The sequence below is a fragment of the Miscanthus floridulus genome, chromosome 7 (genome assembly GCF_019320115.1).
Source record: "Miscanthus floridulus cultivar M001 chromosome 7, ASM1932011v1, whole genome shotgun sequence".
Taxonomy (NCBI): domain Eukaryota; kingdom Viridiplantae; phylum Streptophyta; class Magnoliopsida; order Poales; family Poaceae; genus Miscanthus; species Miscanthus floridulus.
This window is the reverse complement of record NC_089586.1, coordinates 90,746,483-90,765,039: the sequence shown is the minus strand read 5'-3', so window position 1 is coordinate 90,765,039 and position 18,557 is coordinate 90,746,483. Positions and strand designations below refer to the sequence as shown.

General features: G+C 44.2%; 2 protein-coding genes and 1 long non-coding RNA gene across 7 annotated transcripts in view; 1 reads left to right on the top strand and 2 right to left on the bottom strand.

Moving 5' to 3' along the window:
* The window catches only part of LOC136467292 (uncharacterized), a 218,258-nt gene extending 201,985 nt beyond the window's left edge, over positions 1-16,273 (bottom strand). The window contains exon 1 of the long non-coding RNA XR_010761548.1: positions 16,079-16,273. This is a non-coding gene — a long non-coding RNA (uncharacterized lncRNA). The remainder of the gene's footprint in view (positions 1-16,078) is intronic.
* Positions 1-18,557, top strand: part of LOC136467289 (uncharacterized) — a 233,004-nt gene that overhangs the window by 134,077 nt on the left and 80,370 nt on the right. The gene's annotated exons all lie outside the window — the stretch shown is intronic.
* Positions 7,958-11,886, bottom strand: LOC136467291 (uncharacterized). Of its 5 annotated transcripts, none has more exons than XM_066465935.1 (6): positions 11,758-11,873; positions 9,417-9,545; positions 9,115-9,200; positions 8,965-9,040; positions 8,600-8,686; positions 7,958-8,422 (listed from the first exon to the last, which is right to left on the bottom strand). In XM_066465935.1, exons 2-6 carry the CDS (start codon positions 9,495-9,497, stop codon positions 8,330-8,332), a joined length of 423 nt encoding a protein of 140 aa, XP_066322032.1. In that variant the 5' UTR covers positions 9,498-9,545; positions 11,758-11,873; the 3' UTR covers positions 7,958-8,329. The 5 variants fall into 5 exon arrangements, with proteins under 5 accessions (XP_066322032.1, XP_066322033.1, XP_066322031.1 ...); XM_066465936.1 differs by lacking the exon at positions 11,758-11,873 and adding an exon at positions 9,647-11,741; XM_066465934.1 differs by having other exon boundaries at positions 7,959-8,422; positions 11,765-11,886.

The window sequence follows — 18,557 nt, the reverse complement described above, 5'->3', positions numbered from 1 at the left end:
TGACAAGGTGGTGGCCATCAAGGTGAACAAGCAAGTCAACAATGGGGTCAAACGCTTTTAGGTGCCAAAGGAAATCATTTCAAACATAAAGAGCACCAAGAAGGTTTGATCCCGAAAGGGAAGTGAGAAGTCCGTCGGACGTCGGGGAATTTGGAGACTTGGCAAAGTTTGAGTGCATTTCATGGGGTGCATCATGATGGACAAAGTAATTGCCAAGTAGGTTAGTGAATACAATGGAACCAAATTCCTCTTCCCATGTTAGGTAACTAGATGTCATTACTTTCTTTTAGTATTCATTTCAATTGGCATTGCTTTTCAATTGATATACTCTTAAAGCATCTAGTTATATTTTATGCCTTTGATTGCATTTTCATGCTTAATCTTTTGTCATGCATTCAATAGGTATATCATATGGTAGGCTTGCTTGGTTTCATTATCAACCCTTGGAGCAAACCTACATGGTTTAAAATTGTTTAGAAGCACGACACATAGCTTGCTTTACAATTATTTATCAAATATGTGCCAAAGTCTAAATTGTGGATAATCTCTCCCAAATATCATCTTTCAAGTGGTATTTTGATTCTTAAATCAATATGCACAAATGGTACAAGTATTCAACACTTATGTGCACATATTTAGGAGGAGTAATTCTACAACTTAGATGCTTTGAGACTATCACTTGTTCAAATAGTATCAATTTTTCAAACCTATCACATGTGTAGTAGTCTCATTATAAGGAAATTGGAGTGCCCGGAGTTAAGCATCACTCTTCTATTGGCATCATCTTGTTGTTTTCATTTCATATTTACATGCTTTCTCCATGCATTATATAGATTAAACTCTCTTGTACAATAAATTGCTAATTATGCATGTGCTTTGCTTTCTACCATATGTATGCATATATTTAGGGGGAGCTTAGTCTATATAACATGAGTGTCAAAATTTGTGATTCATTTCACTCTCTACACAAAAGATCACGAAGTTTGACCCTCTTTTATGCTACTAATGTCTTCTTTTTTGGTGTTTGATGCCAAAGGGGGAGATTTTGAAGGACCAAAGACAAACATTTAGTTACAAATAGTAATGGTCCGAGAAAGAGAGGAAAGTAAATTATGGGAGTCTAAGTAATGAGAGAATTTTTAGAAAGATAGGCTTTAATCCATAATATCACATGGGGATATTTGCAAGGGCAAGACAAGCTTTTAAGTAAAGTTTTAATTGGTATCTGTTAATTAGTATCATATAACTTTGCCCTTTGCATTGCATCCTAGCAAGTAGGTAGTTTTTAACTTCCAAATTCTTATTATTTGCTTGCTTTGGTCATGTCAGCATCCGGTCAGTAGTAGTTTTACGGGAATTCAACCCCAACGGCTACTTTCTCAATGGGGCTTATAAATACAACCCCCAACTGGCCATTTGAGGTGTGTGGAGCTGAGGAAACATACCAAGGGTGTTGGTACACCTTTTTAGTGATCTCCTCATGCAAAGTGCTTAGTGTTTTATTAGGTGATTAGCATAAGTGCTTTGCGAAGTGCTTAGGGTGATTAGACCACCGCTTATGCGCTTGCTCTAGGTGTTTGCCTAGTGTTTAGTGAGGTTTACACACCTATCGCCACCCGTGCTTGCGAGCACAAGTGTTGTACATCGGAGGGTTTGAAGTCTTGCGAGATCACACCAACCGCGTTTGTGGTGTGGCCGCCACCGTGTAGCGGAGGGAACAAGGCCCGTGGCGTTTCGGCCGGAAGCTTGATAGTGAAGGCGGCGGGGAGCATCCGGGAGCTTGTCCCTTGTGAGGGATTCCTTGCGAGGGGCTCCAACGAGGACTAGGGGGAAGCTTGCGCGCTTCTCGATACCTCGGTAAAAATACCGAAGTCGTCGACGGGAGTTTGCATATCTCTACCTTACTCTTTAGCTTTCGCTTTAACGTTGATTACTTTACTACATTTGTGGTAGAGATAGCAACACACTAGCAAAACTGTAGTTGCATATTTAGATAGTTTATCTTTTGCATAGGTTTTGCTAAGGTTAGAAAAAGAGGTCATAGTTTAGAGCTAAGATTTTTAAGTCGCCTAATTCACCCCCCCTCTTAGACGTCACGGTCCCTTCAGCTGGCTACATGCCACTTTGATTCATGTGCTCTCTTTTCTGTTAACTTGTTGCCCTTTTCGGCTTGCCAAACTACTTAATTCTGCTACTGTTCTTAATTTGCTTCTTTGATTATGCAATGTAGCCGGTAATGTATGTGTTGATTAAATGGAATTAGTCTGAGGCCTATGTCTTTTGTACATTTTCATTCAAAGTGTTTGCTTCTCTATTAATCATGCTGTTCTTCCTTCTCTTTGGGCCAGGCCGAGCACAGCAGCTGGCAAACACAATCTGTGCTCGGCAGTTGGTGGCGGTTGGCGTTTGAGCCCGGCTGAGTATTTGGTCACAAACACCAGCTCGTCTGGACCGGGCTAAATCGGTATAGGTGCGCAAACAAGCTGCGTTGCAGCAGTTGGGACAGGCCTACCCATGCCTGGTCTGTTTGGGCTGGCTAGGCCGTGCTGGTCCAGATGCGCAAACGCGCCCTGGATGACATGAATGTGCCTTTAGACTCGAAACCGCACCGCACCGCACCGGAGGTCTCGTCCGTTCCAACCCAATCGCGGATATATAACATGCATGCATATATGCATCTCTAGCCCGCATGGTGCGTGACGCCAAGGCAAGGCCTAGACACACAAGCCTACCTACTAGCTAGAACGTGATGAGGCTCACCGGATCGAATCGGCTTTCAACGCCGCAATCTAGACGCCACAAGTCCAGGGATGCATGGCTGCCTGGCCGACGTGACGGGTGGTGCTGGAAGAGGCAACCGTCGTCTAGCCGCTCGATACAGCCCCGATCGAGCACGAGCACGAAGCCGTACGTCTAGACTCTAGACCCGCCGGATCGCCGATCGCCGCGTACGTACAGAGAGGCTGCAGGAAAGGAGGCGCCGCGCCGCCGATATCCCTGCTCTCGAGTCTCGCCACGCGACGACTTGACGCTGCGTGCAAAAGCCGTTTGTTTTCAGCTTCAACGACCACATCACACGGCAGTGACGGCAGGCAGGCGCAAACAACGACCGTGGATCATCGTCTGTGTGACTGTCGCCCGATTCGTTTGTCTTGTAAATCGTGTTTTTTTTTTTAAGTTAACGAACAATATTTAGCTATGATTTATTAGCCAAGCTAACAGACAGGTGTCATAGGAGGAGGGCTGTGATCCCAAGCGGACATCATTGCCAACTTTTTGTACCAGTACCATGATGCAATTTTGACCGCGCTGCTACCCTGGATTTTTCCGTCGCCCTACAACCTCCTGCAATCCATAGATCCTAGCTAGTGTAAGAGTGGCAAAAGTGGCAAACCCCGCGCAAAATGAAGTTGGCAAATGGAGGTGTGAATGATGGCTCCAAAATCCAAATATCATCATGTCTATAGCTAGGGATATTTGTGGGCCTACAAAATTAATTATTCATTTGTAAAATCAGAAATCTGCTTCCAGTCCAGTTCTAGCAAAGTCAGGAGGTGTTTGGTTCTTTAGTCATTTCTAAAATTTATATCACATCGAATGTTTAGATACTAATAAAGAGCATTATATATAGATTAATTACAAAACCAATTACATAGATGGAGGCTAATTTATGAGATAATTTTTTAAATCTAATTAATCTGTCATTAGTATATATTTACTGTAGCACCACATACTAATTAGGCTTAAAAGATTCGTCTCGCAAATTAGTCACAAGTTGTATAATTAGTTTCATAATTAGTCTATATTTAATACTCTATGTATATGTCCAAACATTCGATGTGACAAAAATTTTAGAAGATCCTGCAAAACCAAACATGCCCTCGCTCGAGAGATTGGATCGGAGAGGGAGGTGATATCGAGAATCTACAAGCCTTTTCTTTTTGTTCTTAGCAACTCAGCACTTGCAAGAAAAATGCTCAACAGTACTATGCACCAGAGACCTGACGACTTTTATCAAGGGCTTCGCCTTTTAAGTCCCTCTGTTCACAAAGTGAATCCTCGTACTACTGCTGCATTCAAGTACTGAACAGATCGATGCTCGCAACAATGCTGAGCTTTTCAGTGGGACGGAAGACTTCCTCAAACCCTGGCCTGGCCAGCTTCTGAATTCATGTGCTCTATGTCACTATACGTTTTGCTAGCTAGTTGCTGTGATCATTCAAACTAGCTAGGACCATTCAAACTCGTAGCATTGCGTGTCTTGCTTTTCGCAACTGCTGCCAGGAAAATTGCACAACTGGACGTGTGTGGCTACATACGCAGCGGACAAGCTTTTTTCACCGTCAGCCTGCCCGCCCGGATCGTCAAAAGAAGCGATCTCGTCGGCGTCAATCTTCTTCTTACGATCTTACCCGCCCGCCCGTCAGACAAATTGCCGGCGTTCGCCTTCGCCATCATGCAGTTAACTCCCCACTGCGGAGCGTCCTCCTCCCCTCCTGCGGTCTACTCCGAGATCCGGGAGGACCGAATCCACGACGAGGCTGCTGTCAGGTGAGTGATGGTAGTGTTCCACGGCAGCGGCCACCCTTGACCAGAGGTCCTTTCCAGCGATTCTGGCATGGAAAATGCTAAGATTTGTTGTGATAACATGCCTCGCCCCCACGTCCGTCAAAAGCCAGCATCATTTGTTTTGTTCTATCGCCGAGAGATAAAACGAGGTGTCGCCCTCGGTTTTTTTTTCAGTCGTCAGTCAGTGGAGGCAAGTAGCATCTGAGCCGATCCGGAGTCCAGACCAGAGACCCTCTTGGAGTGCTACCACGTCCAAGTCGCAGGAGATGAGTTCCGACACTTGTTTGGAGTACGTGAATTTCATTGGATTTATGTGCTGTGTTTTTCGGTAATGCCACACACCATTCTAGGGCTATGGGCTGAAGATGAAGCAAGTCCATAGACAGCACCGGAAACAAGAACACAAACTGAATGAGAGTTTTTTATTCTCTGGCATCTTCTATGAGGTCGCCCTGTTTGCTCCAACTTATCAGCCTGGCTTCTCAACCATAGTGCAGTGTTTTTGTCTCATAATAAATCAGCTTTAGCCGGCTTATCAGCCGCAGAAACTATTAGCCGAACAACAAATCAACTTTTTTTAAAGATAATATTGTTGGTACAGACCAATCTCTCAATAATCTTGTTTCATTAATAATTCAATACCAGCGGCTCCTCTGACCGGTTGGTCGGGACGTCCGCCTGGTACTCTCGCGGGCAGGGTTCGAGCCCCCACGGGTGCGCTCGTTCGCCTGCCCGGAGTTAAAAAAACCCCCTCACCTGTCTCGAGTTTCCCAAAGCACAGGCAACGGACCGGCTCACTCACAGGGTAACGGGCCCCTGTGTAAGGGCGGGACACGGTGTTCGGGGGTTTTCTCGGCCTGCGTGAGAAGGTCTTCTTCCTTAAGCACAAAGTTGCGGGGGCTGTCTGCCCACCGTAGGCCGAGTTTTTTTTTTAATAATTCAATCCAGGCTCTTCTTAAAAAAATAGAATTGTTAAACCTTGACCGGTTGATTTGGCCTCTCCAATCAACTGATTTTTGGGCCATCTGATCTTACGCGGACGGCTAGCAGGGGGCGCAGCCGACGAACAGGCGAGGCACGCGCAGTCAGCCTCAGAGCTCGCGGCCCAGGCCATGGCGGGCGTGGCGCGGGGCCGGTGGCCGGCGACGAGGAGGGCCGACGGTCGGCTACGAGGAGGCCGACGAGGAGGCCGACGAGGAGGGCCACCCCTAGGCGGGATCATCGTTGCTGCTGCTTCTCCGGACTCTGTTTGTGTGCGCATTCGATGGAAGGGAAGGGAAGGGAAGTGCGCAGGCGACGGAAGGGAATGGATAAGGTTGGGGAGGTGGGTCCCACCACAATTTGGGAAATTTTGTTTTGAAATTTATGAAAAAATTATGAATAATTTGAAATATATTTCTCTAGTATCTGCAATTCATAAAAATAATTTGAAAGTATTTCTAAAAAAATTGGCATATCTTTGTATTATCTCTAAATTACACCACCGTGTTCAATAAATTACACTGATGAAATCATTGTAAATCTAGTAATAAGACAATGTATGTAAATATATCTAGAAGACACTGTAAGTATATGAAAAAAATTCAATTGACAGGAGAGACGAAAACAACTGAATGTCACCCAGACAAATAAAAAAAAGTACTGTACTGGCTAACATCACTGACTGTGACTGACATTCCGAAAGGTGAGCATCTCGTTCGATATTTTGTACCCTTTGCTTAGGCTTGGTTTGGTTTACTAGCCGTATTTTTTCAACCAACGAACATTATTTTTCTCTTACACTAAATCAGTCAACAGTACTTTCAATCATGACTTATCGACCAAACAAGTCCTAAGCGAACAGGGCGCAAGACTCAAAGAGAGGCCAATTGCTGCAACTTGCAGTTGCAGACAATCCACTTTGAGAAGACGAAAGCGAAAATAAGCTGGGGGTGTGCCTAGCTCCTCGCTGACGTGACTCGCTAATCTAGCTGCCCCTTCCATTGGCGAGATAGTGCCCGTACTTATCGGGCGAGATAACGATCTGCAACAGTGCAGGATCCACCCCCACAAAGAGACCCCGACATCCCATTCATGCTTCGCCGCACTGCGATTGGATTGGACCGGAGATTGGGCTCGCATCGGGCTGGCTGGACGTCCTCTTTCAGTGACGCCATGTTTTGTCACCCGTCACCGAATCTTCAACGGCCCCATTTCCATCCTCCTCGGCTCCATTCCTGAACTGCAGTCCAGCCATGCCGTGAATGACGAGTGATCTCATCCCAGCGTCTCAAAGGCAAAGGCCACTCACTAGTCACTGCCACTGCTGCTCTTTTTCCGCATGGATGAGATGAGCCTGCCTCAAGTCCTGGGCTTTTTTGCGGCTGCTCTGCTCCTAGGTTGTTGTTCTTCGGTATCGGGACGGGATACAGGAATGCATGGTGGCTCCTGAGGTGGCGATGGCGAGTGAGTGAGTGAGCAGTTAGCTAGTTACCCCGCCCCGAGTGGCTGGACTGAGTCTGGGATTCCGATGTGCCTGCGAACATGACGTGTTGCCGCCCTCAAATCCCAGTGAAATCTTGCCCCGGATCCGGTGCCGATTTGATAAGCTAGGCGAGGTGCCCGCGGATTCTCAGAGAGACCCGCCGCGGCAGGAGCAGGAGCAGGAGCAGGACAGCGCGGCAAGCGCATTACTGCCGCACGGCGCACCTGTCGATGGTTGATGGGGCTCGGGGCGTACGGCTGCACGATCGCGGGGCTTGGGACTTCGGAGAGCAGTTCAATCGTGCATCAGCTCACATCCCAGGCTCACATCCCAGACGGGCTCCACATCCTTGCAGTAGTAATTGACGGTAATTACTAGGCAGTTGTGCGGCGTCGGCGCAGAGATCGTAAAAGCTGCGCAAGTGACTAATGAGCCTTTAATTGGAACAGATTTTATGTGCCGTGCACAAGTTAGGCCCCGTTTAGAAGTCAAAATTTTTGGTTTTGGGTACTGTAGCTCGTTTGTTTTTATTTGATAATTAGTGTCTAATTATGGACTAATTAGGTTCGAAAGTTTCATCTCGCGATTTCTCACCCAACTGTGCAATTAGTTTTTTTTTCATCTACATTTAGTACTCCATGCATGTGCCGCAAGATTCAATGTGACAGATACTGCGCAAAAATTTTTGGGAACTAAACAGGGCCTTATTGGACTGGCTGCTGAAATTGATACAGTACTCCGTTACTGGTTGCAAAGGCGTCACCGCCTCCATTTCTCGGCATAGGCACTGCTGAAGATACCATGGTAATTTTCAAAAGGTTGGTAGAAAAATGGCAGGTAGGTGAAAATAAAAAAAAATCAGCAAAATCATGCTTCAGAAAGATATACTACTGTATCTTCAAAGGCTCAAGACATTTCTAAAGATTTGCTTCGTGCAACGCTCTACAAAGAGAATAGCTGAAACAAGCCTTGTTTTGATATAACACATTTCAGGATATACCCACCATCGACTAAAGAGAATAGCTGAAACAGAAGTTTCTTGTACAATGCCCAGAATTTATCAGAGTGGGAAAAAAATGGCTCGAGCTGCATCTTTTTATGGACAAGTTCAGCATATATCAGACATTCAGCATGTTCGCTTGTTGATTTCAGTGTTTTCCTCTCACAACAAAGCAGCACTAGTCGGGCTTATCAGCCCAAAAACCAACCAGCGAACAGGCCAATTGGCTAAAGAGAATATATGAAATGGGAGGAAAGACAAGGACCACCACAGCAGGGTCTTCATCGGAGTGCATGCTAAAGGTATTTCCTTGCAAGCGTCCTGACCTTGGTATCAAAATGGGATGATGCGATGCGAGAACCAGGCAAGTAGAGCGGATTGAGGAATATCTGCACAACAAAATATTCACAAAGAGAACTCCATTATATCAGAAGAAGGAAAGGATGAAGAATATTGGATTGTACAAAAGAAAAAAGATATCCAATGATGTAGGTGGAAATTTTTGTAAAATAGCAGTCATCAGAGAGTAATAACCAGCAAAAGCCATGAACTATCTGACTATTAACCTTCATGTAAAGTTCATGGACCTCCTGAAAGAAACTCTTTGTTCCATCATTGCTCCGTGAGTCATGAAGCAACAAAAATCTGGTATGTGCCAAGCAATGTTTGTCAAGGAAGCAAAAACTCTAGGACAGAGGAAATATCGAAAGAAAGATAGAACAGGACATCATGGCTGCAGCACTGATGATAAGAACCATGTGAAGCAAACATTCCATGGCTGCAAATGGGGAAAATGGTGATCTCTGTCGAGATTGTGCAAATCGAATAACCAGTTAATCACTATCTAACTTATTTAATTTTCTAGTTTTTTTAGAACATATAAATTGAAATGACTTCTATAAATTGACTGATATCATAGTACAAGGATATGACCAGCAGTTACATATACAGACACGACAAAGTCACTGAATCTATCAACTGATCTCAGAAACCTGAAAATGCAGAAACTGGTGAACAAATTATGTGAAGCCAGAAACAAAGAAGTTAAAAAATAAACAGATGGCAGACAAAGTCCACTCACATTGCATTAGTAGTCCATGCAAGGTCCTGAACAACATCCAATGCAGCATGCAAAATGAACTGATGTTGATGAGCTAAATCTTCTTTCTGCCAGATGAAGTAAATTGAAGGATCACAATGAGCAGCAAACAAACATCACAAATCATGTTTACACTAATCATAAAACCATGATAACTGAATGGAAAAGTGTAAGAAATCCTAGCATATGGTTGTGTAAAAACTATTATCACCACAGATATCGTAGAAAAGAATCTCGGCTGATACAACATTAATCCTAGAAGGAGTGTACTGAAAGAAACATACTTTGAGAGCAGATCCAACTTCAGCCTCATAGATTGGGATGTCATTCTTACTAACAATCACAAAGCATGCTGTGCTCGCCATTTCAACAAGTGAGATGGCAGTTTAATGCTCTCAAAATAGTTTAAATGCCTGCAAACAACAAGGCCATAAATATACAGGAGTACAGGACAGAATAATAATTGTACAAAATTGTTAAACATGGGGCACAAATGACAGAAATGAAAACCTACCCTGATTGCATTATATTAACACATTAATGACCAACAATGATACTTATATACAGTCCCTAGGTGTGTCATTCCCACAAGAGGAATTCATTCCTAAAGAGGAAGAAGCATAAGCTCGAAGGCAACAACTATAATTGTGTTCTGTGAGCAATAATGTTGAAGAAACTGCCTTTCGCTTGTTCTTCAGCTGCCCCTTCAGTCAAGCCTGTTGGCAGCTCTTAGGAATTCACTGGGACTTTGCAGGAGAATTTTTTTTCCAAATGATGAAACAGGCAAAACAGCAGTTCCACCACTCCTTCATGGAGATCTTCATCACTGCTGCTTGGCAGATTCGGAAGCAAAGAAACAACTTCATCTTCGATAGGCGTCGTCCTTCCCTGGAGTCTTGGAAGCGTCTCTTCAGTGAAGAGGCCAGGTTGCAGGCTTGTAGGCTTTGTGAAGACAGACGTCATGAGTTCCTTCTCTGTATAGACTCCCTACCCTAGCTTTGCAGCTCTCCTTGGGCTTGCATCTGCTGTTCTTTTTCTTTATGGGTTTTGGCTTGGGTAAAGCCTCCCTTTTGTACAGTGCCTCCTTTTTCTAATAAATATCTACAGTGGGGGCCTCCCCTGCTGTATTTTACGTTAAAAAAAACATTCCCACAAGAGGAACCATTGTCACTGTCGCCCATCTCCCAGATACCAGGGGATGAAGCACCAAACTACATGGCTACACCAATGAGTTCTAGTTTGTACAAATAATGATCTGGAATCATAAAAACAACCAAATAGCCATTCTGAATGCTTTCTTCAACCTCAGAACAGAAAGCCTCTGATACCTTACCACTGCAACATAACTCATATCCCAAAAAAGAAGGGCAGATGAGGCTGACCTCTACAGGCTGATAAGCTTAATTCACAGGATTGAGAAGGTCCTTGCTCCCACATTAATGTTACAGTCATGGACAAACTTGTTGAGAAATCAAAGTGCTTTCATCAAAAGGAAGATCATTCAGTGCAACTAAATCTTGAAAAGCAAATTTTCAACACATGGAAACCCCAGACATCCTTAGTGCTAAAGGTAGAAAAAAACATTGTAAAATGACAGAATTTTTTGGGAAAGACGGTGGGACTAGATTACGATATCGCCAGCTACATCCTCTACAGAAATCCACAATAGCTCCCAGAGGCCAGAACCTATCATGCCATCAAAAGATGGAATCACGAGCTACATATATTGTCCAAGTGCTGATAGACCAAGCACATCAGCACAGCATGGCAATAAAGTGGCTTGACAACATGAACCGCCCAAAACATGACTACAGCTCCTTCAGAACAATTGTTGGCTGTCCTTAGACTTAGAGCAGGCTAGGGTGTGACAAAGGAAAGCTACATCATTGCTGCACATTCTAGTTACGTAAGAAGTGGGTGCAAAGTTGAGGAGGGTCTTCCAGAACAAGAAAGCTAACCTCCTCACCCAACTAACAAATATCAACGAGGAGGAAATAACAGAAGAATATGGGTGTTAGCTGGTGTGACCGTGTGAGCCACCAAGAGCAAATTATCCTGTAAGGCTCTCTTAGTAGTCTTAGAGATTTGTAAGTTTACAACCCTATTTGACTTCCTTTATCAATATAACTGGCATCCCTCAAGAAGTCAAGAGCCAACAAGGATCACAGCCTCAAGCAGCATGGACAAAGTTACACAAGGCTGAGAGCATGCAGATTGATCTATTCACTGATTACTTGGTTTCATGGCTCTGCAATTTGCCAGTACAGGGCTATGACTATAAGCACAAAATGGAGCAAATTCTATAGCTCTGGCAAGATCTAAACCGAAGATTGACCTCTTCTAACATCTAAAGGTTCCAAGGTGGCATAATTTTTCTGCTTAAACAAAGAAATTTTGGTACCTGTAACAACACGGATTATTCAGGCCTACTTGTTACAGCTAAGCAGAACAAGTAGGGGCTGACCCATTAAAGGACATGGGTGTGCAGATGTACACCCAATATTTTTTAACAATCCAAGTTATTAGGCATAATAATAAAACTAGATCAGATCCCAGTACAAGGTTTGGGACTTCGGGTTCTCGGTATCGCACAGCAGGGAAGGCAAGACAAAGGGGTGGCCGTACCGCGTACCTGGTGGTGCTCGCGCAGGCGAAGGGGCCGAAGAAGACCTGGGCACACGTCGCCGTGGGAGAGGGAGAGCGGGGGCGCGGCCGCGCGGGCGGTGGTGTGTGTGTGTGTGTGTGTGTGGGGGGGGGGGGGGGGGGGTGGGGGGTGGGGGGGTGGGGGGGGGGGGGGGGGGGGGGGAGGGGGGGTTTCGCCCGGACCAGACGCTCAGTCGTGGTCGTGGGCACGACCCCACGAGGGACGAGCGCGCGGGGGATTGGGGACGTGGTATATAGTAAAAACTATATAAAAAAACTAAAATGCCTTATAATCTAAAATGAAGAGAGTATAAATTATTAGTTTCAATGTTACTATATTTATGCACGTGCGTCGCTACGGGACAGCTAAACTTTTGTACTAAAAACATATAGATCACACGATAAGATAATAATACTGTGAAATTAAATACTAACAGTAAAGTGACATTTAATAAAAAAAGTAAAGTTTATGAAATTAAGAAGAGTGCGGCGTCGCAGCCTCACAAGCTCTACCGTATAGATATTTCCGTGATACGACTAAGATAATGTTTTATATCGGCCGAAAGAAATCTTCGATATCCATTTCTTTCATGCGCCAATAAATCCACAAATAAGTTCCGCTATATCTCTATACCATCCTGTACACAGATTCGAGTATATATATGTAAATAGGTAAATACCCGTACATTGCAACGGAAAAAAAATAATGCCACAATAATATAAATATGAATGTGTATTGTATTGTTATCTAAATCACAATACTTCAAACTGATGTTCACAACGTTTTGATGTCCAGCTCCCTTAACTCACTTACCTGGCACCAGCACCAAGCCATCCAACATTGCCTATAGCCAAAGCCAAGGGTAGTTTCGCCAGCTTGCTGCCCCCACTGCACCTGCCTCCCCCAATTGTTCTACTTGCAGCCTTCCAACCTTTCCCAAAGGTAGCAAAAATAGAAACCACATACCTCAAAGACATTCCTGCAATAATAGCTCTTATAGCACATTACAAGATTTGACATTCCGGAATGGCACCCATAAGTTTCATGCCTATTCTAGACCACTTGAATAATATCCATTATCAATCAACATATACATTCAAAGATTATAAATAGTCAAAGGTCCCAACTGATGGCACAATCAACTCAATGAACAAGGTGTAGTCATATCTCAAACTTCCTAGTAATTTTCAAAGTTGGAATAAATCAGCCATATTTGTAGAAGTTGTAATGCTCAACTGAAGTTTCAGCCATCACCATAGTACTTGAATATGCCATCACACTCGAACATGACTGAAGTTAATAATCAAATATCATTTTTTGCATCCAGAACCAATTCTACAGCCTATGGAATGTACAATAAAGTATAGTAGTACATGTTATTTGGATAGGACAAATCTTTCAAGTTGTATTGGTAGTAGCTTCACCATCAAATGGGCATTTGATACAAGGATTCAGAGATCAAAACAACTTGAGGAATACATGTCATGACAAAAAAAAAATGTAGTTTACATTTTGGCATGTAAGCTTCCCTCCACTTGAGCCTTTCCTCCATCATTTTTCTTAACTTGGCAACAGTTACGGGCCTCTATCTTTTCAGGCATGATACAGTGGAGTAATCCTCACTGTGTGCAGACAAAGGCCCAAAGTGCAGCTTCCAAATTCATTCATCGGCTCATTGTGTCATCTATATGTGAGAAATATGAAAACAGCATGCTGCAATCAGAACTTGACTAAATATTTATTTTATCTTGATGCAAATTATATGTAACACATAGATTCACAAGGATTAGCAAGAATTGTTGAGAAATCCCAACTTTTGATGACTGATGAGCAAGGTGACACTCTAGGGATCATAGTTGTTAAAATTTGAATTCAGGATCACGATTTTAACATGCTAGGGACTCCAAACATTTCTACATGGACAGGACAGGAAGCAAACTGAACTTACATCATTTTTGGGAGGGTGTTTTCCATGCTTTGTGGTTATCAGCCCTCACGTACACCTGAAATCACAAAGTCAGACTCATAAACGCTGCCAAACTGAACTGATCATACCACATGATAGCTATTATATTCTACAAAAAACATGTCTATCTTACGCAAAGTTAAAGGAAAAGTGAACAATCGGGGAAATACATGCTACTTTGTGGAAACGATTCCAGTATTTAGTGCAGGAAGCTCCAACAGACTAATCCTCTTCTGCTTGTTATCCTGCCTGACTGGCTGCACACCAGAATGTCACAAAATTTCTCATCAAACTTAATACTACTGACAGTTGACAGAAAATTTTCATAATCCATAGAAATCAAGAGCACATCAGCATTCCACAAGGCAAGTTTCTTGACGCAGGCTAGGAGTAATGATAAGAAACAACGTGTAGCACATACCAAGTGCATCCTAAGAGCCTAACAAGTTCGACAATAGTTGATCAATCAAATCAATAAAATAAAACCACGAGGCAGTATCGCAATCTACAGTGTGGGAGTTTTTTTTCACTTCAATAAATTTTGGTGAGTTGCAAACATATGAACAAAGAATATGTAGAGATGTTGTCAAAGTTTATACACCTCCATGTATTGTATTTGTAAGGTCCCCGAAAGGTACCCGATCACCGGTTGGCCTTGGCGTGTCCATCAACACCAGATTACTGTATTTGGGAATCAATTTCTTTTTCCTTCTAATGCATAGGAAATCCAGTCAATAGAAACTCTGCTCCTTGAAATGTGGTTTCTTTATTGTAAGTGTACTCTATGGTCTCAAGCATCTCTCCTGTTATGTTATCTGATCCTGCAACAATTCACAATTGACTTTCGCTAATGCCATCCCTAAGATTAAGACACAGATCTGCTTTGTGCTACAACAAAACAAAGGAAACTGAAGATACGCAACCAATTTTCTGAACCAATATGTTATTTACAAAAAAAGTTTACTAACCTGATTTGTACCGGTTAATTTTCCAAATCAAACTGTTATTTCCCAACCCAAGCCCTGATGACCAAACTGTTATTTCCCAACCCAAGCCCTGATGCTAACATGGTATTTCACATGTTGAGAAAAAAAAAACCATTGCTTGATCTGCAATTTCATCAAATCTTCCAGATATCAGTTGGGAAACAATGAATCACATGATCCTTTGAAGAACTCCTCCCAGGAAATATGCACATGGAACATATCATCTCTGCTGCCAGTTTATCTTTCTCAAAACCAAATTAACGAACAGCTAGCTAGCAGAGTCACTACCAGAATCGAAGGCTTTGCCGAGTGTATTTTATCGGACACTCGGCAAAGAATTTGACACTCGGCAAACCATTTGCCGAGTGCGCGATAAAAAACACTCGGCAAATAGCTGTTTGCCGACACTGATGATGCCGTGTGTTGTTTGCCGAGTGTTACACTCGGCAAAGCCTTTGCCGAATATTTTTTTGGTCTTTGCCGAGTGCCTGTGGCACACGGCAATGTCACTGTTTCGTCTCACCAGTGCATCTGACGAAGCAAAAATAAAGTAGGAGCAGCAAACTGTTAGTGCCATTCATTCATCAGTCCAGTTAAGGCACATTAATACGTAGATTGAAATTAAGGAAAATAATTACCATGATCAAGAAAAGAAACCAACAGGCCTTCTACGTTGAGGTTGAGCACCTAGATCTACCGGATCAGCAGGCAGATGCTCCGACGGCAATGACGACAGCGGACTGACCTGCACCACGCCGTTGGGGCTGTCCTTCCCAGAAGCATCGACTGCGGTGAGACGGCCGGGGAAACGATCAGAGCTCCGTGAAATTCGGTGCTGGAAAGTTCCAAACATGACACCGCAACAAAAAAGAAAACCAACCTTCATCTCCTTCCTGTTGCTGACGAGGAGCCCAACCATGCGGCTTCAGAGGACATCCATCCCTTCTCCTGCCCTTGCTGGATCTGAGCGGCGAGGACGAGGGCTTTCGCGACTTCGCGTGCTAGCGCTGGGGAAAGTGGCTCCACATGTCGGCGCCGTGTAAATCTCCGGGGGAGCGATGGAGCGGGGGAGTTCGCTCGCTCGGGGGTACGCGGGAACGAACGGCGGGGTCCATGGCGCAGGGCGGATCGGGGCGGGGCGAGGACGCAGATCGGGGAGGAGCGAGGACGACTGTGCGGGCGCAAACGACGAGGTCAACAGCGCGGGTCCTGATGGGCGAGGACAACGGCGCGAACGGCGAGCGGCAGGGAGGGAGGCGTGGGCGAGGAGGTAGCTGCGTGGGCGTGCGCGTGAGGGAGTTGTGATTGGAGCGGGATCGCGGAGGGAATGGATCGCGAGATTGGTGCCACCTGCCAATGCATCGCTTTTTGACTCGCGGGATCGCAAGCGACGGGCGTGGCGGCCGCCGCAGGCGTGAGGAGCGAGGTGGGCGCGGCCGCCGCGGGAGTGAGGAGCGGGGCGGAGATGAGGACGAGGACGGGAGCGAGACCGGTGGATGAAATTGCGAGCGGAGATTAGGGACTTTCCTTTTTTTTACAGAGAAGAAGAGGTGCCGAGCGGAGTCATTGCTCGCACGGCACGCCGTGAAACTATGGCTGCTTTTTAGACCAGTCTCAACGGGTGTTTCATAAAGTTTTATAGACATTAAATATATAGATATGACACTGTTTTAATGAAAAAAAAGATAAAAGTTTTATAGGAGTAGAGAGTTTTATGGGGATGAAACACTATTTTTAAAATATAGATGTGTTGAAAACTGAAAGATGAAACCTCCACTAAAATTGACCTCAATGTTATATATTACATCTCTTTATTCATGTGTCGTGCCTATCATATGTCTATTGTCTCTAACGTGAAAAGACAATTATCCTTTTTAACTTTTCTTAATCCTTAATTGAAGTTGGATTGATGCATGGTATGACAAAATAAAAAAAAACTAATTCGTTGTCATAATCCATTCCGTTTTTGGTGCCACTGCCACCTCTTGTCAACTCTTCTATTCTATCTATCACACCTACTACTAATACTAAAACGAGGTGTTCAAGCTCGCCTCGCTTTCTAGCAATGCAAACTCTACTGGACGTATGAAAGCATCGTGATTCTTCTATTATGAATAACTAAAGTGGTCCAGACAAGAAGTGCAAGGAAAGAAAGGTGTGTGGTGCGAAGGTGACCAGGCTGACCAAAGGCAGAGAAAAAGAGAGCGCCTCTGGCGCCTAATTCTCAGTCTCATAGCTGTGTGATTCTTGATTTGCACATAATCATTGTAGTCCTCTTCGCTTTTTCCACCTAAGTTCAAAGCTTCAACCACTCAGCTCGTCGACCACTAACACACGTAGGACATAGTGTGTGTATGATCAAAGATACAAACCTAGAGCACATAACTTCTACTAAAAAGTCACAACATCATACATATTTAAGTAACACAATAGAGCCTTTGTTTGTACACTATAATTACTAGGTGAAGGTTTACAACCTAAGGTTGCCATTTGATGACTTGCTGCCTTGTCGGTCATACATTAGGTGAAATTATTGTTTAACCACTCATTTACCAAGGCACCGTTTGATCTCGAGCTAGTTAGAACCAAAGAACCACTCCCCACCATCCTTCCACTAGAATTGCTCTTTAGCAGCGAACTGATCATAGATTAGTTGGTTAGGTTCCTTGTGGTGGAACCTATCCATCCAGGATCAAGTCCTCGACATAGCACGGGTACTTGTATTTTTTTGGATTTATTCCAAGATTTAACGGCACTATGCTTTCAGTGGTAGGCGACGTCCCTGTCGACAATGAAGCGCCTGTGCTGACTTCGTGAATTTCAAGATCTGCCAGCTCAGTCCTTGGAAAGTGCTCATAGAGGTAGGGTTTGCGTACGTGTGTTCATAGGGTGAGTGTGCATGCATGTTGTGAGGTCTACGTTGTACGGTGTAATTCTCAAAAAAAGAGTTGCTCTTTAGCAAGACGATTACAAGACCTTTAACAAAAACAACCGGAGCACCTTTAAGATCTTCTTAAGTATTCTATGGTCCCAAAGTTCCCAAGCCATTTAGGAAGCCATAAACTTCCAGGAGTAACTCTCAACTACACTTGCTTAAAGACCATGCTACAAAGCTCAAACTCTAGATGCAATGCACTAGGTTGCTCTCGATCTCACCATAATGCAATCACTAAACATTGCGTGTGGCATAGATGGTAGAAGACTCTACTGCATGAAGGAAGCTTTTCGGCTCAATGAAAATATGGCCTACCAAAGACACAACGGAAACTCACACACACTCTGCTCTTGTCACAAACCGCGATACCCACTCCCTCTCTTGTTAAATACCAATCTCAATCTTTCTATGGTATCATGTGATAAAGATCGGAAGGTGATAGTTGCATGTGCGAGGGCGATCAACTATCGTGCGGTGGAACAACGTGGACCAACAAACGACAACCCTAGCACGTTGTAGATTGGTGAGGACACATAAACAATATATGTGGATGAACAAGTGGCTCTGCAAGCGAGCATCAAGCGGTGACGACCAACAACGACCGCACAACTGGCATTTAATATGTGCCCCTTGGTGGCAAGGTGGCTTATCATCTTATCTAAGGCAGCATCGACATATACGAGGAAACTTATGCGGGAGCACAAGGTGCAACCTTAGGGCATCATGCCTGCATAGTAGCCATGGCATGAGGCTGCTGCAATTTAGCACCGCGGTGTAACATTGTTGGCCTATGAAGGGTGCGGTGAGCGTGGCGGTGAAGACAACACAACTAGCGACAATTGCGATGGGCTTGTGAGGCACAACCATGTGGGTCGACATAGTTCATCACTATGC

Excerpts from the sequence above, each read along its gene's own strand:
- LOC136467291 (XM_066465934.1), bottom strand. The coding sequence starts at position 9,497 with ATGGCGAGCACAGCATGCTTTGTGATTGTTAGTAAGAATGACATCCCA. Across the intron at positions 8,687-8,964 it reads CTGTATATGTAACTGCTGGT|CATACCAGATTTTTGTTGCT; the intron begins CATATCCTTGTA and ends CATTGCTTGGCA. Across the intron at positions 8,423-8,599 it reads TCCATGAACTTTACATGAAG|ATATTCCTCAATCCGCTCTA; the intron begins GTTAATAGTCAG and ends TTTGTTGTGCAG.